The sequence below is a fragment of the Catharus ustulatus genome, chromosome 23, assembly GCF_009819885.2.
Source record: "Catharus ustulatus isolate bCatUst1 chromosome 23, bCatUst1.pri.v2, whole genome shotgun sequence".
Taxonomy (NCBI): Eukaryota; Metazoa; Chordata; class Aves; order Passeriformes; family Turdidae; genus Catharus; species Catharus ustulatus.
Genome location: NC_046243.1, coordinates 6,164,619 through 6,186,762, shown reverse-complemented (window position 1 = coordinate 6,186,762; position 22,144 = coordinate 6,164,619). Strand labels below are relative to the sequence as shown.

At 52.5% G+C, this 22,144-nt stretch overlaps 1 protein-coding gene across 1 annotated transcript in view; it reads right to left on the bottom strand.

Annotated features, from left to right (window-relative positions):
- Positions 1-21,058, bottom strand: part of WNT3 (Wnt family member 3) — a 42,915-nt gene extending 21,857 nt beyond the window's left edge. The window contains exon 1 of the mRNA XM_033079175.2: positions 20,976-21,058. Within this exon, the coding sequence (XP_032935066.1) occupies positions 20,976-21,055 (80 nt within the window). The 5' untranslated portion in view covers positions 21,056-21,058. The remainder of the gene's footprint in view (positions 1-20,975) is intronic.
- Between the last annotated feature and the right edge of the window lie 1,086 nt (positions 21,059-22,144).

Here is a 22,144-nt window from a genome sequence, read left to right as displayed (position 1 = left end):
AGGCAGGAGTGACCAGCTCCAAGCTGAGCTGCCAGCCAGAAGGAACCATTGTGACCCCAGGCACTGAGCAAAGCCCAGGGAATGCTGGCACAGGGCCCTGGGTGGGTCTGGGGGCACTGATGTCACATCACAGCACCTGTCCCAGCCCTGCAGCTGGTGCAGCCTCAGGCTCTGCCTGCAGGGGCATCTCCAGGGGGATGCAGCCACCCCTCACATTCAGCAAAGGGAAAGGAGACACCCAGGGGACAGAGGACAGGGTGGTTTGTGAAATCAGATTCCTCAGCGCTGGGATTTGCCCACAGCTTCTCCTGGACATGCTCAGGGTGGTTCTGTCCCTCCCTTTCCTTCCTGGAGCTCTGGCTGTTCTGTCTCACCCAGCTCAGGGCTGGAGTGGTTTAAGCCTCCTCCCTGTTGTAAAGGGGATGTTAAACATGGGAAGGGGACAAAGGAGCAATAGCAGTGAGCTGAGGCACTGGCTTATGCTGACAGTTTGATCAGTCTATTGGAAAGACTTCTGAGAGATTATTTAGTTACAGTGGGAAGAAGGGGAAGATTAAGACTTTCTGTCCAGCAGAAGAGGGCAGGACAATAGCTGTGAGTGGCAATTCAGACCAGGGCACTGCAAAGGCACAAATCTCAAAGCAAAAGTCCAATGCCCAACACTTGTTGTAGATTCTTTTACACTGAGTGTCTTCAAACCCAGCCTGTGCCTTTCTGAAAGGAGCTGCTGGACAGGACAAATGGATTGCTCACCCTTGGGGTGGAGGGATCACAGTGGTCACACAGCCCTGCCTGGCTTTGCAAGGAGGATTTTTCCCTGTGCCCTGTGCCCCTGAGGAGGCAGAGCCCACTCAGGGAGTGTTTGCTGCCCTGGCAGAGGCAGCAGAGGAGGGTGGCACAGGAGCTGGGATCCTGCTCTTGTGTAGGGGGGATCAATATTATCAACATTCCTTATCACAGCAATATTCTCTAAATAAAGCTGAAGTCCTGCAGCAGCTTTGGTGAAACACCTGAGGTGCTCAGGAGGGGCACAGGGACAGGAGCTCTGCACACCATGAGTCTAAGGCAACTCAGTCATTTCTAACAACACTAATAATGGGTGACTGCAAAGCCCACAGGGATCCCAGGGCCCCTCGTGCAGGGCTGGAGGAAGGACAGAGGTTCCCACATGGGCTGTGCTGACCCCCCAGTGCAATGCTCCCAGTGCTGAATATTCCTTGGACCCACAGGCACTGAGGACAATTCCTCCTCCCCTGCTGATTTCCCCCTTACTGCTTTATTGCTTTATTTCTTCACAAGTTTTGTAAAGAAAATGGTTTTAAACCTTTCCCAAGTGTCTGCAGGAACACCACATCTGCAAACAGCAGAACCCTGGGAGCTGCTCCCAGCCCAGCTGAGGCTGCTGCCCTGCCCTGCCCTGCCCTGCCCTGCCCTGCCCTGCCCTGCCCTGTCCATCCCCCTGGCACCACTCCCACAGTCTCTCCTGGGTTTTGAGTCCTGATGGCTCAGGAGCAGAAACAAATCCTGCTCCAGAGCCCTCCTGTACCTCAGGCTGAGCCAGTGGCATCCTCACATCTCCAAGTTCAGTGTCCCTGGGCCAAACCTGGGTCATTTATTGATCTTTCCCAGCCTCCCTGCCCACCCTTGGCCTCCCTCGGTTCCCCAGCCCTACCAGGGGTGATTTGCTCTGCAGACACAGCCCTGGTTTGGCATTTCCAGAGCTGCATTAGAGAATCATGGAATCCCAGGATGGTTTGGGTGGGGAGGTACCCTAAAGCCAATCTCATTCCACCCCTGTGACAGGCAGGGACACTTCCCACTGTCCCAGGCTGCTCCAAGCCTCATCCAGCCTGGCCTTGGACACTGCCAGGGATCCAGGGGCAGCCCCAGCTGCTCTGGGAATTCCATTCCAGGGCCTGCCCACCCTCAGAGGGGGGAATTCCTCCCCAGTATCCAATCAAGCATTGCCCTGTCCTGTCCCTCCATGTCAGCTGGAGCTTGCCCTGCACACTCTTCCCTCCTGCTTTCAGAGTTTTCCCATGCAGTGTCTCAGCTCAGGAGCTTGGCTGTCTCCTCTTGTTCCACTCAGCCCATGTGGAGCCAGGAGTGCTGGCTGAGAAGGGCCTTGGCTCCCCTCAGAGCTGCCCAGGCATCTGTGTGTGCTGGAACTCAGCTCAGCCCTGCTGTGCATCTCAGAAAGACCCATGGGCTTTTTGTATTCTTTTCCCTGTGTTTTTCTCAGAGAAGCTCACATTCACTTCTCACAGGCAGATGGAGATCCCTGGGCACAACAACTGACAAAGGACTGTGGCAAAACTGCACCCTTGGCAGGGAATGGGGGTAACCTGTGCTAAATCCCTGTGGCTTTTTTTTTTTTTTTTTTTTTTTTTTTTTTGTGAGGAGGGTCTTAACTAAAAGAAAATAAATGCCTGATCCTCAGGAATGTTCCTTGTTGCACAAATAAAAGTTTCTAGTCACACAGTGTGACTCAGTGGCCAACACCAGAAATATGCTGGTTCTTGCAGGGACCTGGCACCAAGGAGCACAAGGGGTCTGATTGTGGCTGGAAAACGAAGTTGGGTCTCAAAGTCCTGACAGTTAAAGAAATAATGAAATTCAGAGGCTTGTGTGAGCACAGAAGGAAGATCAAGATATTGGCTGGTTGTTAAATGAGTTGAGCACAGGAATTTCAATCACAGCATAATTAGGAGATAATCCCCTCCCTCCCTGCCAGCAGCTCTCTTTGGAGGCACAATGAGGATCATGGAACCACAGGCTGGTTTGGAAAGGACTCTCAAGACCATCCAGTTCCACCCCCTGCCATGGGCAGGGACACCTTCCCCTAGACCAGGGGGCTCCAAGCCCTGTCCAGCCTGGCCTCAGACACCTCATGAACCTCAAGAAAAGCAAATGCAAGGCCCTGAGCCCTGGGACAGCCCCATGCACAGGACTGGCTGGGGCTGACTCAATTTGCAGAAAAGGCCTTGAGGATCCTGGTGGGCAGCAGCTGGAACAGGAATCTGTTGTGTCCGTGCAGGAAAAAAGGTCAGCTGCATCCTGGGGCTGCATTAGCAGGGCTGGAAAATCGAGGAATGTTTTTCCCCCCTACTCAGCTCTTGTGAGACCACAGGTAGAGTCCCATGTCCAGTCTGGGGTTCCCTGGATGGGCAAACCTTGGACACAGAGGTGGGAGCAGCAGGGTGCTCAGGGGGCTGCTCTGGGTAGGTCCCTGTGGTGAGAGAGCAGCAGATGATCCTGGAGATCAGAGGAACCTAAATTATTGTTCTATAACCCAAAACTCAGGAGCAGTGGCCCAGAGAGTGGCTGTGCTGAGAGATGGAGGCTTCACTACAAACTCTGGTTGTGCTGGCTCCTCCTCCAGCACAGAACAGGCACTTCTGGGAGGTCAGTGCCCATTTTTCCATGGGCCCATAACTTCATGATTATAAGCCGCACGTTACAATACAGAGTGTGATAAAAGGTATCTGTTCTATCACCATCTGTTGCGGGTGGGGGCAGTGATCCTTATCTCAACGGCAGATATTCTGCTACTGGGCCATCCACTGAAACCAGGCGGGGCATTGTTCTTTATCTTTTCACAACCCATCCTTCCTCCAGCCAGTCATTTTCTGCTCATGGCCATTGAGTCCCACTGTGGGAGTGATAAAATTACTGCATCCCATTGGAAGTTGCTCCAGCCAGGGGGAAGAGCCCAACATTTCTTACCAAGATAAAACAGAGGTTTTGGGACACTAAGGGAGTCCCTTTCTCCACTGGACTCCAGAGGAAAACCGGATTTCTCCACATCACCACTGGAGCTCCGGAGGGAAACTGCACCTTGTACAGGAGCACTGCTCCAACTGAGCCACATCTGTCACTGCAGGAGGATGCAGCCACCATGGAATGGGACTGCTGCCAACACCCTGCCTGACTGATGGGTGTCAGGCTGTACTCTGACTGTGTCAGGGTTTGGGGTTTGTTCTTTGTAGTGCTGTATTTCTATTTTAATTTCCCTAGTAAAGAACTGTTATTCCTAATTCCCATATCTTTGCTTGAGAGCCCCTTGATTTCAAAATTATAATAATTTGGAGGGAGGGGGTTTACATTCTCCATTTCAAAGAGAAGTTCCTGCCTTTCTCAGCAGACACCTGTCCTCCAAACTAAAACAGCAACTTTTCATTCTTTGTCCATATATAAGCCACACCTGATTATAAGCCGCACTTTGGGTTCAGACCAAAATTTTAGTCAAAATTGTGCAGCTTATAATGGTGAAATTACTGTACTTGAGCCCAGAGAGACCCCCCCACATCAGGGCCTGACCCATCCACTGATTTGAAAGGTGGCTCAGGGAATCCCCTTTGGGTGTCTGGTTCAGGTCACTCCCCCTGAGCTCCTCTCTCAGGCTCCCCTTGTAACAAATGGAGAAAATTTGCACTTTTAGGAATGATCCAGTGCCCTGTTTCACCTGCTCCCCTCTGAGGAGGTTCTTGCACTCTGACATGTGGGCTGGGCACTGGGGGGTTTAATTCTCCCAAATGGCACTTCCTGACTTTCTATCCAGAGCAGGATGAGGCCGCAAGCACCAACCACGCAGGTGCATCACAGGAAACCTTTCCAACAGGTGAGCACAAAATTCCTTGGAAAAGCCAAGGGATGTTCCTCCCACAGGCTGGCCCAGGAACACAGCCCTGACCCACAGCAGTGCCTGAGAACCCAGAACATTTCAGAGGAGCTGTTTTGGGTGCCATGGCCTGTGCCAGGTGGGTGTGACTCCAGGAGCAGTGAGGATGCTCAGGGAACAGTCCCCAGGGTGGGCTGGGTTGGTGGTGCCACCCTCAGCACCCCCAGCACCTCCTCTGCACACTCCAGCCCTTGTCTGCAGGTCAGTGGGGTGGGGTTTGCCCCTCCTGGACACAGCAGAGTCAGAGGATGAGAATGGGAAGAGTGGAGTGAAGGAGAGCATCAGGTGAGCATTTCACTCTGCCTCCCAGTCCTGGGTGCTGTGGGGCAGGTAAGAGCACTGAAGAGCACAGAAATGATCTCTGCAGTGGCTGTGAAACCTCCTGCTGGAGGAGCACAGGTGGTTTTGGGGTGGGGCACCTGATGTTCAAGGGGCTGGGAGAGCTGGGACTGTGCAGCCAGGAGAAAAACCTGAGAGACCTTGTCCATGTCCTGACAGGACAGGGGACAATGGGAAAAACCTGAAGACCATGGAATTCTCTCTGAGCATGGGAAAACTCCTGCTCACTGTGTGACAGAACAGGTGACCCAGAGAGCCTGTGGAGATTTCATCCTTGGAAACAGAACCCAAGTGGGCACAGCCTGGGGCACCCTGCTCTGTCTGTCCCTGCTGTCCCTGTGATCTCCAGAGTAACTTCCAGCCCCAACTGGCCCTTGATTCTGTGATTAAAATCCAGTTCCTTGGCAGCACACCGTGGGTTTGATGCTGGAGGACCCAAGGCATTTCTGTGGGGTTTTAGGACAGATCTGCCTGATGCCATTCTGGGATCCATCACGTTATGGGATGGGGACACACGTGGCAGGGTGGTGGTGGGGAAGAGTGGGAAGAGAAAAAAGATGTTCTAGGTGAGTCCAATGCTATTGAACAAAGACAAGGATTGTTGAAAACACTTCCACTTGAGCCTGGTTGAGCTTTCTGGGACAGCTAGGGGCTGGAATTGCCAGGGCTCTGTCCAGAACCAGTGTCACCTCTCAGTGTCACTGCTGGGGCAGCTCCTCCTCCCCTCCCCATCTCTCCTTTCTCTCTTCCCTCCTGTGTCCTCCTTGGCCAATTCTGAGATGGGAATGATCCCAAATCTCAAACTTCCCAATCTCCTGCTCTTTTAACAGCTGACCCTGGAAACCTCTCGTTTCCAGTTTGGGCTCTAACACCCAACATCTCTTTTAAAAATCCCCACCCTAAAAGCCATTATCTTACTGATGGGAGAGAGCCTCATCCCAAAAAAGTCACCCATTCACAGTCCCTTTGCTCAGTCACAAATTTCTTTCTCCATAAATCTCCCACCCCTGGATTTTTCTGCTCCACTTTGTTCTGTTGCTCACTGCCTTGTGCTGTGATCTCAGCCTCCCCTCCTGTCACCCCCACTTCTGCTTTTCTGTTTCCAGCCAGCCCAACAGAGCCCGGGAGGGGAGCCCAGGGTGGGATTGTTGGGGTGTCCAGGGTTGGACTGGATGATCCTTGGGTCCCTTCCAGCCCAGGACATTCTGTGATTCCCTGGAGTGGGGCAGGACAGGAGGTGCACAGAGGGGTCAGTGCTGATGGCATTGGAGCCTGGGGGTCACCTGAGTCATTGCTGGGGAGGAACTGGGGCCCAAATGCTCCTCAGATGAGACTGGGTGTGAAGGACAGCCCAGCTGAGATTTTGAGGCCTCAAGTGGCTTTGTGGAGAAGTCAGAAGTCAGCTCAGACAGCAACAGGAGCTCTGTCAAACCCCTTCCTGCTGGGTTTGTGGTGACTTTGGGGTCAGTCAGAGCCACCCCAAGATCTAAAGGGAATCCCTGTGCCTGGGGGGCAGCAGGGAGAGCAGGAGCCCTGAGTGAGCAGGAGCCTGAGTGAGCAGGAGTCCTGTGTGTGTGAGAGCAGGAGCTCTGTGTGAGTGAGCAGGAGCCTGAGTGTGTGTGAGCAGGAGCTGTGTGTGTGTGAGCAGGAGCCCTGAGTGTGTGTGAGCAGGAGCTGTGTGTGTGTGTGAGCAGGAGCTGTGTGTGTGTGAGCAGGAGCTGTGTGTGTGTGTGAGCAGGAGCTCTGTGTGTGTGTGAGCAGGAGCTGTGTGTGTGTGTGAGCAGGAGCTCTGTGTGTGTGTGAGCAGGAGCTGTGTGTGTGTGTGAGCAGGAGCTGTGTGTGTGTGTGAGCAGGAGCTGTGTGTGTGTGAGCAGGAGCTGTGTGTGTGTGTGTGAGCAGGAGCTGTGTGTGTGTGTGTGTGAGCAGGAGCTGTGTGTGTGTGTGTGTGAGCAGGAGCTCTGAGTGTGTGTGTGAGCAGGTGCTGTGTGTGTGTGAGCAGGAGCTGTGTGTGTGTGTGTGAGCAGGAGCTGTGTGTGTGAGCAGGAGCTGTGTGTGTGTGAGCAGGAGCTCTGTGTGTGTGAGCAGGAGCTCTGTGTGTGTGAGCAGGAGCTGTGTGTGTGTGAGCAGGAGCTCTGTGTGTGTGTGAGCAGGAGCTCTGTGTGTGAGCAGGAGCTGTGTGTGTGTGAGCAGGAGCTCTGTGTGTGTGTGTGAGCAGGAGCTGTGTGTGTGTGAGCAGGAGCTCTGTGTGTGTGTGTGAGCAGGAGCTGTGTGTGTGTGAGCAGGAGCTCTGTGTGTGTGTGTGAGCAGGAGCTCTGAGTGAGCAGGGCAGGGCTCCATCCCTCACAGCATCCCCACGGCTGGGGATCAGTGCAGCCACAGCACTCAGTGGGATCAGCCTGTCCTGGGGGAGCTGCTGCACTCGGGGTCACTCAGGGCTCTGTCATGGGCTTGGAAGTGATTTGGGATCTGCTGCCAGCACTTTGTGTTGGCAACGAACACGGCTGTGAGCAAAGGGGGGGCTGGGATGGGGACAAGGATACAGGGATGGGATGGGGATTGGGGATGGGATTGGGGATGGGGAATGGGGCTGGGGCTGGGGATGGAATGGAGATCGGGATGGGATTGGGAATGGGGATGGGGATGGGATTGCGGATGGGATTGGGGTGGGGATGGGGTTGGGATTGGGGATTGGGGATGGGATTTGGGGATTGGGGATGGGATTAGGGATGGGATGGGGTTTAGCTGGTGCTGGAGCGCTTCTCCTGCACAGGAACCAGCACAGCCTGAACGAAGTTGCTGACAAGGGACTGGGTGTGCCCGGAGCTGGGTCCTGCATTGTTCCCTCAGCAGATAGAAATGTTATTTATGTTCAGCAATGCCTGCTCAAAGCAGTCCACTCTCGGTTTGGAAAACACAATCAACTGATTTGCCATGGGAGAGGATCTATTCTGCGGGGACTGTGATAATATTATTCGACCCGGAATTTACATAAATGCATATGATTTGCATATGCAAATGTAGGCGTCGAGCCTGTGACCGCAATAAACACAGCGGGATTTTCAGCACTGTAGAACCTTTTCTCCGAAGAGAGACGCTGGGGTTTGCTGGTCCTGGCAGGGCTGTCCTGTCTGTGTGACCGAGCCCACGCCACCTCCCGGGGCTGCTGTCCCCTCGCTGTCCCCTCGCTGCCCCTGCCAGCCCCGCACCGGGACGGGATCGTGTCCTGCCGGGGACCAGGGGGCAGCAGAAATCCGGGAGGGAAGGGAGCTCCCCGCTCAGGTGGGGGTGCTGGCACCCCGAGCCCTCCCCAGTTTGGGGGGGTCCCTTTGGGGCTGGGTGGCCTCAAGAAGGGATTGGTGCCAACTGCCCCGGGATCCCCAGGGTCAGTCACAGACTTTGGCACTGGGAAGCGACTTCCCAATGCTCAGACCTCACGGAGAACACCCCATGGATGGGAATTACCGCATCCACTCCATGTCCCACACTTTGGGCTGTGATCTGAGGGCTGCCTCTCTTTGGAGAGTCCCTCCCCACACCCTGACACCAGGACTGAACTCTGCAGGCTGGTTCTGCTCCTGTGAGCAGCCTGGGGCTACCCCGGAGAGGAGCCCTGGGTGAAAAGGGGACAGAGGGGGCAGAGGGGCAGTGGGGGCAGTGGGGCAGTGGTCAGTTGGGCAGTGGGGTCAGTGGGGCAGTGGGCAGTTGGGCTGCCCATCCTGGGCACCGGTTCTGTCTCAGCTGGAGGAACTGGATGTTAAAGTGTCCTGTGTCAGCTCTGGCATGGAAAAATCCAGTGGAATCTTGTGAAAAGATTTCAAATTAGTCCTGGTGGTTTCTTGGTGAAAAATCAGGCTGCTTTACTGGGTGCTGCTATCCTTTCTGCATGGAAAGCAAAGCACTTGGGGAAGGTTCTGGGCTCTGGAAAGGTGTGAGACACAAACTGCTCTGAGTATTGCAGGGAAAACTGAACCAGTGCCACACCGCTGCTGCTCTGCTCCTTCCCAGGGACCCTCAGCTCTGCTGGGGAGCAGCACCAGGAGCAAGGCAGGGGGAGAAGAGGGCTGAGCCCAGGTCCTGCAGGTCCCAGCAGCGAGGGGATGGGGGTGCCTGAGCTGAAGGTTGTGAGTGAAGTGATGCTCAGGGCTTTTCTCAGCTCTCAGCCCTTCCTGGGAACATCCCACAGTCCCACACACCTGTCTCAGTTAATGTCGATCCCAGAAGTCCAATAATCTCACCAGGCACCAACAATAAGCCTTTGAATAAATGAAATGGTGGCTTTTGGGCCACTCCAGACAGGACAAGGTGTGAGAAATGTGCTTTACAGCCTCCAAATGGAAAAGGGACACCAGCAGCACCCCTGGGTGTGAGGCACTGCACAAGGGGCTGGTCCTGGAGCACAGCTCCTCTGGGCACCTCCACTGATGTGCTGGGCTGGGTGTTGGAAGGAGGAAAATATTTGGGAGCATCACCAGGAGAGGTGACTTGGGCTGAAGAGGCCCCTGGATGAAAAAATTTCCAACTAAGCACAAATCTGGGTGAGGAGGAGGAGGAGGTGTGGGATGTTTGGAGCTGTGGGATTTGCCCCCCCCAGGTCACACCATGGGGATGGAGCCCTGCAGGAGGCTGAGACCTGCCTGGGATGGGCAGCATTGAAGGGACTCCTCACTTGGCTTTGCTTGTGGCAGCAGCTGTTCTTTCCCCATTCAACTGCCTCCAGTTCAAGCCATGAGCTCTCTGTACTTTTACCCTGCTGATGCTTTTCCCCTCCCACTGGAAAAGCAGCAGGGTGGGGCTTGGCTGCCCACCTGAGCCAGCCCACAGCAATAAACAATAAACAATAAATTTCTGTTCCTCACCACTCTGCCATCGTTTGTGATCTGCAGGATCTGTTCTGCATTCACTTGGATTTGTCTCTGTCCAAGCAGCAAATCTAAATATTGTCTCCTCACCTGAGGAAATTCAGCCCTTCCAGGCCCTTGCTGGGTTTTTGGTGTGCTTTCCTCGTTCTATAGGAAATGCAAACACACCTTGGGGTGCAACAATAAGATAAATAATGACTGAAATAAAATGCCAGGCTGGCATTTTCTGTCCTGAGAGCAAATCCAACAACAGCTCCTAGGAGACCTTTCCTATCACTTATCAACCAACATGGCCCCAAAAATCTGGGCAAGAGGAGCAGCAGCAAAGAGAATTCTCACAGATTTTGCACAGCTTCACTTCTTGGTTTGTGAGCACTGAAGCATCAACTGCAGAGACCATCCCATAATAATGTGTGTCAAAGAGGCCCTAACAGAAAATCTGTTGTGCAGATTTGGGACCCCTTTTCCAATTTGCATTATTTAATTTGATTCTCCACTGAGTGCCATTCACTTCTGTATTCCAAGGTGTCCTTTGTGACCAAACTTCATCACAGAATCCTCACAAAATCATGGAATGGTTTGGGCTGAAGGGACCCTAATGCTCATCCCATCCCATCCCATCCCATCCCATCCCATCCCATCCCATCCCATCCCATCCCATCCCATCCCATCCCAGCTTTGTTCACATCTCTCATCTCTGTTCCCCCACCCAAACCCTTCTCAGTGCTGGACACTCTGTCCTTGCAAAACTCTGCTGCTGACTCCCCACCAATGTGAAAAAATCCCCTTTTCTGTATTTTGTAACAAATAATCTGATCTGGAGTTATAGGAAATATCCTTTACTCCCAGAGTTTTTGGTCAGGAACAGAGATGAATCAATCTGCAAAATTACATCTTTTCGTACAGGTTTATTATTGCTGAGAAGTTTCTTATTTTTGATCATTGGGAATATGGCTTTTTTTTTTTTTCCCAGCCCCCTACCAGCTACAGTAAAATTTAACAGAGTTCAAAGCTGGGGATGTGGGTGAAGGGATGGGGACCCTCTCTTAACTGATATTTTGTTTGAGGCCAAGGGACTGAGGAGTTATTGGAGCCTGATCTGACTCAAGGAACTGAAAATCCAACCTCAAGGCAAATGTTCTTTGAGCATCTCCATCCTTTCCCACAGCACACTTTCCTGATAGAATTCATCCCAGCACTCACGGCAGGTTTTTACACCCAGTTGTTCTTTTCCTCAGCAAGCCTGGAACTCACAGCCTTCAGAACTACACCAGAAATCTGATTTTCCACTTTGAGTGTGGCTTCCACCCAAGCAGAGAAGTCAATGCCCACCTTAAGCTTGAAGTGGAGCCCAAGAGTTTCCTCCTCCAAACCCTGGAGCTGCTGGGCTCAGGGGGGAGCAGAACTCAACCTCAGCCCGGGCTGGACAGCACAGAGCAGCTCCTGCCCCAGCAGGACCATGGAGAGTCAGCACTGGAACAACCCCTGGAGCCAGGGCTGCTGGGCTGGGAGCACAAAGGCAGGGTGTGGTGGGGCACAGCTGGAAACATCTGCACAGCTGGAGACATCTGCACAGCATTTCTGAGCAGCTGGGAGGGCTCATCTGTGTCCCCTGGCCATCAAGGGCTGATTCCCAGCACCCCCAAAGCCTCTGAGCACACCCCTGGTGCTGCTGGCACCAGCCTGTCCCTCTTGTCTGGCTCTTCCCAAAGCTCTGGTGTTGGGATAAGGGATGTCACAAAGGTGTCACTGCTCCCAAAAGGATGTGAAAACCCAGCCCCAGCACACAAGGGAAGGGTCTCCTCTGGGGGTTTGGCCTCCAAAACTGGGATCCTGAGCTGAGTGTCCTTTCTATCAGCTCCCAACTCTTTCTGAGCTCTCACTCAACCAACAGATGCAGCAGCCTATGCCCCACCAAACCCACCAACAAGGATTTTGTTTCTGGAGATCTTATTTTTAGATTTATAGAGGAAAATGAACAAATTGAAAGGGAAAGTAAAAATATAGAGACAGCTCTGCATGAATTCCCTGTCAAACAGACAACAGGTGGATTTCATTAAAAACTTATTAAAGGGGAGCTGGTTGTTACCAAACCTAATCAGGCTGGAGCAGATAACATGCCACAATCAGAATTTAAAAAGGCAATAAAAATATTTTGCAGCAATAAAACCTCCCCCCAAAAAACCCAACAAGAATCACCCCAAAAACATCTAAGAGACCTCTGCAGGTAAAACCTGCCTTGCAAATGTGCCCCTGGCAGCAAGGAACTCCCAAAGTCCACGGGGGGAAGGAGTGAGGAGTAAAGAGCTGAGTGACTTGTTAGGACTGTGAAAAGCTCCTGTGACGTTTTTCAAGGACCACTGCAAATTTCTTAATTAAAAATCTCCACCATTTCTAGAAAGTAACTGCAGGAAACTTGGGTGAGTCTGTGACACAGAAATGGGATCAGAATGAAAAACCCTTGAGCTTTTATCAGCCAGCACTAACCCTCCCTGCCCCAGTGAGGGTCTGTTTGTTGAAAACAAGATCTGAAGATCTGGAGCCTGAGCCAGGGTGGTGCTGGAGGGCAGCAGGGAAAGTTTCTCATTCAAAAGTGCAGGGACTGGGAATGGTGCCAGTTAGACTTGATTAGATTTGTAAGATTAATTAAAAGCAGACAGGTTCAGTGAATTGTGAAAAAGACAAATTAGCAAATTAGCAAATCAGGAAACCTATCTTGAGGAAAGGAATTAGAGACTTTAGCTCCTTTATCAGGGCAAATTTACTTTTCAAAGCATGGTTCTTCATGTGGCAGAGCTCCACTGGCAGCCCAGGTGAGCAAAAGGCAAATTCCAGGCTGGGCAGGGGAGCCCTTCCAGCCAAGGCTCCCAGCTCCTCGCTCAGGAGTTTTATTGTTGGGTTTTTGTTGTTGTTTTTTTATTCCCTTGGTGTGTGCTGGATTGTGACTGGAGAGAGGAATCCCCAGCCAGGGCAGGGTCAGACAGGGCAGGTGAGGAGTTTGCAAACCTCTGTTTTTGGGGTCAGTTTGGGATTTCTGAGGAGTCCTGGGTGTGGTCCCAGTCCATATCCAAGGAAAGAGAGGGGGAGTGGGGAGCTGGGGGCTCTCAAGATCCCTCTGTCCCAAGGAAAAGTTTATCCAGGAAAAGCTGCAAATCAGCACTGGGCATAGGGGGTGTTAAAGGGTTCCACGTGTTAATCACAGCACAGCAAACACAGAAATCTCAGCCTGTGTCCCACCCAGACATTGCTTTATCCTGAAAACTTCACCCAAACAACCCCAAATAACACAGCCTGAGAACCTCCCACCACATCCAGCATCACTGTGACTTTACTACAAACTTCAGGATCACTGAGCCCCTTCCATCTGTGGTTCACACAAAAGGGATCTCAGATCAGGTCAGCAAGAATAAGATTGCAAACCAACAGAAAGCTGAAATTCAGCTTCAGGTAAGGGAAGGAACACGAGCTGTGACTGTCTGTACATGATAGCAGAGTTCTGACAAACCCTCCCCATTTTGGGTCCTCTGGGAAAATCCCTGACAGATCTCTGAGTGGGGCTGGAACTGAATGAGGCTGTGGCATGAGCAGGAGCAGCTGAACATCAAATGTGTCTTGTCCCAACAAAAGGCAGTGAAAAGCAGATGTCAGTCTGGGGCTGCTCCATCCACCAACAAAGGAGAGAGCAGGAGGCTCCAGCCCTTCCGAGACCAGGGCTGGGACAGAATCTCTGCAGCTCACAGAGGGGCAGCAGCAGCAGAGTGTGCCTGGGTGAGTTCACAGGGCAGAGCCCTGGCTCAGACATCCCATCAAATCCTCTTGAGCTGCAGCTCAGAGCTCTTTAGGTTCCATTTCCATCCCAAGCTCCATTCAGAGCTGCCTGAGGGAAACTGAGAGGGCTGGAACAGAATCCAGACCACTGGAGTTCAGTCTGCAGGTTCTGTGTGCTAGGACAGGATCATAACCATGTGAGCACAAAGAAAATAATGAATCCATCTTCAAGAGGCCTTTAGTATGAGCTTCATAATGTTGTAAAAATGATAATGGCTGCTCAGTATTTATGGAATGAGCCTTGACTTTCACCAAGGGCTGTGATGTGTCCACACTGGTGAATGGTTGGACTCTGAATCCAGAGTTCTTTCTGTCTTAAAGCTCAAAGATGTTCCATATTTGATATGGATCACCTTGAACCATCCAGACACCAGTTAGAGACCAGTTTGTGTGGGCAGCTGCTTAAAACTCCTGCCAGGGAGCCAAGGATGCTTCACTCAGGCCTGGCATGAAGCTGAGGACAGGCTCAGGCTGAGCCAGATTCCACAGACACAATTTTGGTCAGCAGGGAGGCACAGCTGGAACAGCCTGGCCAGCTCAGCAGCACTGCCAGATGTGCTGGGGGTGCTGAGCTCTGCTCTCAGCTGCCTCTGCCCCAGCAGCCCCTGGCCTGGCCAGCACACCAGGGGCATTTCCAGAGGGCTGAGCATGGGACACTGAGACTGGAAGCACAGGTCAGATGAAAATGTTAAAACTCAGTTAAAATGTGACAGAGATAATGGCAAGTGCTGTGCATTACACCTGCAGGTAATAGCTCAGGTCTTTAGTCTTTATTATTTCTTGGATAATGTTTGGGGCTTTTTTCTTTACAACTGGCTGCTTGGACATTTTCCTGCCTTTCCATGTAAAATCCAGCCACACTGAACTGTCTGACCTGGCAGTGGAAGGGTCTGATGAGCATCACTGAGACTCAGATCACCAATGTCAGGGGGAAGAGACCCTTCCATGCTGCTCACAGCCCTGGCACCCATGCAGACAATTCCATCTGTCCCCCAGGACTTCAGCAGAAATCAAAAGCCCCCTGAGTGTCAGCTAAAGGATGGAAGTGAAATTCAGGAGTGATTTAGTGACTCAGAGCTCTGTCCCTGGGGCTCAGGGAGGGAGGAAGGGCTGGAGCTGCCTCCCCTGGGCTCACCCACCCCTCTGAGAGAGATAAGAACATGAGCTAAAGTCCTGTCCTGAGCCAGCTGGGGTGGCACTGCCTCGTCCCTGGGCACAGGAGGGCTGTGTAGAGCAGGGGGACAGGAGGGGCCTCCAGGTTTGTCCTGTGGCTGTGGGGCCCTGGGTCCCACAGCAATGAGGGTTGGAGCTGCTGGGGGTCCTGGTGAAGGCACAGCCCCCATTGAATGGACCCTGGAATGGGGTGAGCCAGGACCAGTCTGTCAGGAGGAGCCCCAGAGATCACCTTCAGTGGCACTGGCCTCACAAAGGTGTCCCAGCCATGGGAGGGAAGCCTGACAGCAGAGTGGGACCAGGCAGAGCAGTGCAGCCTAATCCCACAAATGTCCCAGGACAGCCCCTCCTCACCTCCCTGCAGCCAGGAGGGTCCCCTCAGGAGTGAGATTTATTTGGCAATTGCCCTTTGTTGGATTGTTCAGCCCTGGAGAGGGAAGATCAGCCCTGTCCTGTGTGTGAGAGCCCTCCAAGCAGGCTCAGCCTGCCCTGAGCCCTCCCTGCCCCAGCCAGGACTCCCCTTCCCACCTGTCCAGCCCCCACTGGCCCCACTCCAGCTCCTCCCCATCCCTGCTGAGCTGGGAGCTCCTGTTCTGCCACCCCAGCACCATCCCTGGGTGGGAATCCCTGACCCCATCAGGGGGAGCTGGGCTGGGGGGTCAGCAGGGAGCGGAGCTGGCATGGGGATCACTGCTCTGGGGCTCCCAGCACCTCCAGCCAAGAGAGGGGCCAGAAATCCCCCCTGAATTCCCAGTGCCCTTCCTTGGGGTCCCTTCAGCAAATGCTTCATTTTGGCCAATGCTGTTTTTAGTGAAGGAGTCAAATGAGGAACAAGTGGTTGCAATTAAATTGCCTCTTCAAAGCTCTTGGTGGCCACTTAAATTTAACCAACCAGTTAAATTAACTCCTGAGTTCAGTTACAAGGCTGGTGACAGAGATTTGTGTCTCAAGGGCAGAAGGACTCCTGAGTGAGTCAGAGCTCCTTGGCTCCAGGCCTGGGCTGGCCCTGCAGGACAGGGTGGGCCCTGGGGCTGGGGCACTGCAGGAGGGATTAATTCAAGGGAATGAGACTTCCTGATAATCAGGAATGTGGCACTGCTGATTGCTGAGTGCTGTCACTCTCCAGAAGCATTTTGAAGCTGTTGCTGAACTCAGGACTCCTCTGCCCTGTGCCATGGCAGGGGTGGAACAAAATGACCTCCAGGGCTGCTTCCAACCCAAACCACGCTGGGATTTGGCATAGGGAAGGGACAAAACCAACAAGAGATGCCACTGGAGCACTCTGCCAAGCCCTGGGAGTGCTGAGACTCACGAGGCTGTGCATCCCTGGAGATCTGCTCTGGCACTGCTTGGGGCTGCCCTGAATTCCAGCCCCAAAACTCTGATTTTCATGGATTGACCATCCCACTGGGCAGGGTGGGGACAGGGATTCCCACTGGCTACATCTGGCTGGGAAAAATGCTGGAGAAAACCTTTAAGCCCACAAAGGCACCGAGGGGCAGTGACACCGAGGGGCAGTGACACCGAGGGGCAGTGACACCGAGGGCAGTGGTGTCAGTCCCCAGCTGTGCTCACACCTCTCCAGCAGCAGCAGGAGGGGACCTGTGGGGCTGCTCTGGTTTGGGGTGCCAGAGCTGCACCCCTGGCTCCATCCCTGACACCTCCTCATTCCCTCAGCACTGCCTGGAGCATCCTGAGCTGCAGGGACCTCCCGAGGATCATGGAGTGATGCTGCACTCAATTTTATTCCTTTACAATAAAGCTGCAAGGGCCACGTGCCTCTAACAGGACATGGACTGTGGGATGAAAATGTTTTGAATCTTCAAAGAAGGGGAAACTCCTGATTGCCAAGAAAATGAAGTTCCCATCTGTCCCAGCGAGGTGAGGCACTGACAGCTGAAGGGGAGCAGGAAAATGTCACCTCTGGCTGCATCTACATAAAAAAGGTCTCACAGGTTTTCCCTCAGGAGGAAGCTGCTGTGGGATGAGTGAGAACCTGTTCTGAAGTTTCTCCCTGTCTCTTCCTAAGAGCTCAAGGCCACTGGGATTCTCAGCCAGCTGCCAGCATCTCCTGCTTTCCCCAAAAACATTTCTGAGGGGTAGAGATAAAATGGAATAACTTAGGGTGGACAAAGCCATTCTTGAGTTGCCAAATCATCTGCTGAGAGACAAGGGAATGCTGAATGGGGAGAGGCACCTGGGCACAGTCACAGCTACAGGCAGAGACTCATTAGTCTCATTAGTCCCTCATTATCAGATCCTGAGGGATGATGAGAGAAGTGAGGCTAATTCTTTTACTCCCTGTTTATACCAGTGACTCCAAACCTGACTCATTTCTCCAGGCTGGTGACCCACCAGAGGTTTTCAAGACTTCCTGGGGAGTGCTGCCCATGGAAGAGGATAGTTTTTGGTGTGTGCACAGTTCATGGGTGGAAATGTCTCTGTGACTGAGCTCTTCAGCCCCTGCACGTGTGTCACATCCTGGGGGTGATTTCTGGTTGTTTCCTAGGACACAATATCTCTGTTGGCCTGCACTGCCACAGCTCTGGCCGTGGCTGCATTTCCAGCTGGATTTTCCCAGAACAGTCACCACAAAGCTCTGGGCCCAGCTACCAATGTGTGCCCACTGCAGGGACCTGTGTGTGCCACCGTGATCCCAGCCCCAAGGACCAGGACACATCCTGCCATCCACGGCACTATCCATGCCATCAGGGATTAAAAAAACAACTGGAGGTGGTTTTGGTGCCCTAAAAGGCCTTGGCATGTGCCATGGGGCTGGGAATGGCCACAGCCCCTCTGCCCATCTGCTCCCAGCCACACCACTCCTGGCAGCCTGGTCTCACAGCCCCACCACAGCTCCCATCTCCTGCTCTTTCAGCAGCACTAACCAGACAGCCAAAGTGTTGGACACATCTCTGAGGGAGCTTTGTTGGCCTCAGCTCCTCCTGTCAGCACTCACAGGCAGCATTTCGCTGACCTTTTCCCATCTGTGCCCCATTTGTTCCCTCTAATGGGATGGGAGCATGTGAAGAAGGGTTGGACCTGTGTCAAAATCCCTCCCCTGCTCACGGGAGGTTCCATCCACAGCTGAGCCACCCCTGGACCTCACTCAGAGCTGCCTGGCTGGGACAGGGCGATGTCAGGGAGCTTCCAACAAACCCCTGGGCTGAAACCCCCTCTGGGCTTCTCCATCCCGCTGCCACCAGCGGGGCTGGGTGTGCAGGACAGGGACCTTCCCTTTGCTGTGCTCTCTGTGCCTGTGCCCAGGGCTGGGCAGAGCTCTGCAGAGCTCCAGGGCTGCACTTGGGCTCTCCTTTCCCTGCACAATGTGGAGAACCACGTCCTTCCCTGCTCCTAAATAAAGCACAGCCCACAGACCCTCAGCAGCTCCGTCCCTTTGCCTTTATCCCCTGCAGGGTCACTGCTGCCGGGCTCCTGGCATTGTCTGGCTGCACCGTGGAGCTGCAGGATCATTCCAGCCACCCCCAAACCCATTTACAAGGTGATCAGACCCCGTTCTTGCCACACTTCTTTTCCTTGGGCACACCCAGGCACTTCCTCCCCACCACAGGAATAAACATTTTCCTCGTTTCTGTCCCACAGCAGAAAGGATCTGTTTTGATGTTGCTGCCAAAGCATTCCCTACCCAGCAGGAAAATCCCCAGGAAGGTTGTGGCAGCAGGACAGGGCGCTGCTGTCAGCATCCTTGGGGCCCTGCCCCTGAACAGCCCCCCTGAAGGTCTCGAGTTTAGCAGAGCTGGGCTTAGCTGGGGGGAAGGAAGCCCAGGTGAGCCCCAGCCCAGCCTGACAGCACAGGGCTGATGCTGAGCCCCACCTTTGCTTCCCTTGCCCTGTTTTGGGGTGTGCTGAGCCCTGCAAGTGGGGCTCATCCCCCACGGGCTGCTCTGTGCCTGCCTAAAGATCACAGCATCAGGAAGACAATTGGAAAATGATGGTTTAAGAGCACAGATCACACCATGCCAGAGCCCAGTGCACAAACCTCATCTCCACAGAGCAGACACTGAAAGCCTCCAATGGCACCAAAGCAGACCTTTAATTTGTGCTCTGGGAGCATTGTCTGTGCCTGAGCAGCCAGGGAGCCCTGGCCCAGATATTTCTGCCTTCCTGCTCCTTCAGCCTTCAAGAAACCTCTGAAACCCCACAGCATTTGCAACCTCAGCCCTACATGGGGCACCTCTCACGTCCCTCCAGAGCAGCAGAGACTCTCTGGCACTTTGGTGTTGCCAGAATCCACAAAAATATGCAAAACCTGGATCCGTGGAGGAAATTCTGTGGAGAGTGTGTTTGACTCCCTCCTTTCCCAGGGATGCTGCTTGCCATGGCCCTGGTCTCTGTGTCCTGCATCCTCTGTATTGTTCCTTTGGGTGAACTCAGAAGGTTTGGGAGAAGGGAATGGGGCAGACACCTGTCTGAAAACAGACACAGAGGATATTTTGCTCATGGGGACATTTTTGCTCACGGGGAAAATGAGACCTTTTTGTCAAGAAAAGCTCTGAGAGTTGAAACCCTCCTTGATTTGGGCATAAAATCCAGATTTCCATCAAAGCCTGAGGCAGGCCAGGGGCTGGTGGGATGCTGAGAGCTGATGTCATGGCAAGGTGTCCTGCCTTAGATCCAGCCCTGGCTCCCTGACCTGTTCCAGCCTGCCCCGTGCCCACACAGCGGTGCCCAGGTGGGAGAAAAGGATGGAAGGAATCAAAGCGCTGCTCTCTGCATTTCAGGAGCCTCCCCTGCCCCAGGCTCAGGGCCTGAAGTTCGGCAGCCACGCTCAGGGCGAGGAAATAATTTAATTCTCCAGGAAAACCTGCTGTGATTTAGCCATTTCATGAACCTGCGGAGCTTTGAAACGCTTCCTGAGCGGGGACTTGTCATTGTGTTCTGTCTTTCTCCTCTGGAACGGCACATTCTCCTTCCCAAAGTCCACAGTAACAAATGGATTATTAAAAAAAAAAATTGTCTTTTCCCTTCTGAATTCTAAATATTCCCAGACATGGCAGTCCATTCCCAAGTTCACTCCCACCTACTTCTTGCCATCTCCATGCTGGCACTGAAAGGATCTAATTCAGGAATAAAAAAGAGAGACTTTTCTGGAAAGGCGAAAATAACCCAAGAATCCCAGTAGCACCAAATTCCACCATCTCCCTCTTTTCCCTACGGATCATCAGGCTCCAGCCCCTACCTGGCACACACAGAAACTTAACAAGAGATATTCCAGCAAGAAATCCGACATAAAGAGAGAAATAAACGGAAATATTCTGTTATGCAACTCGCTGTCTGCTGGGTTTAAATGACCTGGAATATCTAATTCTATATTTCTTGTTCTAAAGGGCTTCCAATTGCATTTTGTTACTGTGTTCATTTATTTAGTGTTAGATTTATTTTTAAAATAAGTAACTCATGTTACTTATCAGCCTCATTACAAGATACAACCAATTCTTTTAAAATTTATTTTTTCTCGTTGGTGCAAGGAAATTAGCGACATTTCCATAATTAAAATGAACAAAATCCACCTTTGAGCAATTTTCCTAACGAATGTTTTCTCAGGTGCCATTCGCGTTATTTGCCGGACTAAATTCACATGACAGAATACAACAAAAGAAGGGAAAGAAGTCCAAAAAAACGCAGCAACCAAACAGAAAATAGAATTTAAAAAAATTTTTTTAAAGGATCAATTGCAGTTTCATGGAAAGGAAGCAAATCCCTGTGGCAGAGTCATGCGAGAGACAAAATTCCCATTGCACGAGGAAATAAAACCGCATCCTTTCACATCCGAACCAAGAGCCCATCGCCACGGTGCCGAAAATGGAGAAATTAAGAGTGGTGGGGAAGCCTCCATTTGCGCAAAGGGAAACCCAGGCATGGCCCTTTCAGAATCACCCCCAAACTTTTCCCTGATTTCGTTAATTACAGGTCAAATGGGAAGAAATCACGCTTCCACTCCAGCATGCAGCCATGGGCAGCTCCGCAGGGCGAGGGGTGGAAAGGAAGGAACACACAGCTCCCGTGGCTAATAATTAATGAATTCATTAATCAATCATAGGCAGAGGAAGGGCGAGGGGAGGAAGGAATCTTACCACCAAATTGGGTAACCGGCTAAGACCTTTGTGCCATTGAAGAGAAAAGACAGAATTAGTCCAAGCAGGTGGTAATCCATTAGTCCAGGCTGGTGCAAGGGGAAAATCGCCGCGAAGTTTTCAGAAAAACATGAAGTGCCAAAATGAAGAATCCCCCTCCTCCCAGGGAAAAAAAAAAAAAAAAAAAAGGAAAAAAAAAAAAAAAAATGGGGAGGGGGGGTAAAAAGAGTGAAGCCAAGTCCCTCGTGGCTCGGATGACTTTGTGGCTTGTCAGAAACACACCTCTCCAAGCCTTTCCCCCGTAGATCATCCAAAAGCGGCTATTAAAAAGTGCAGGGCTCGGGGATGTCAGCAGGCGGCCAATCAGACCGCATGGCCCAAGGTGAGGGATGAGGCTCAGCCCAGGGCTGTCAATCACCCTCTCCCCCCCCTCCACCCCACAACTTTGTTCCGAGCCCTCGCTGCCACGGACAAACCCTCTGTGCACCACACTCCACTGGGCCACTGCGATTTGGGGGAGGATTTTGAATTTTATTATGTTTTTTTAATTTTTTTTTTTTTTTCCCAATTTGACTTTGGAGCCCAGGATGTGCTGCCCCTGAATGCCAGGACTCGGCAAGGTAAGGATGGAGGGTGGCTGTGGTGAGGGGTGCCTGTGGTCGAGTTTAATCCCACGGTGGGGATGAGACAGAACTTGTTCTTCAGATGGACAGGGATGGGGGCACCGAGGGGCAGAAAACCCTCTGGATGTGATGGTGTGGGCAAAACTGGCGATAAAGTTGAAATGAAAGCTGCAGTGCCCAGGTTTTCAGCGTGTGGGGGTGATGGATGGACGGGGAGCAGTGGCAGCCTGGCTTTTATTGAGGAAAAATGCCCTGTCATGGTGAGGGCAGCGGCAGGTGGGGACAGGTCCCAGGATGGACTGCTTGTGAAGGGCATCTCTGGATGCAGGAAGATGGAAAAAAACCCCAAAACACCTCTAATCAGTTTCATAATTTACAAATAGACTCAACAAAGGCTTTCCTTAAAAATCCTTGTTATTGGATAGAGAGCCTGGTGTAGCTGGAGCTATTGTGCAGGCAGAGGGGATGACTCGACAGAATGGGACAAAGAAATGGGAGAAGCCAAACAAGTTGCTTTTTGTCCTGAAGCATCTCAGCAACCACAGC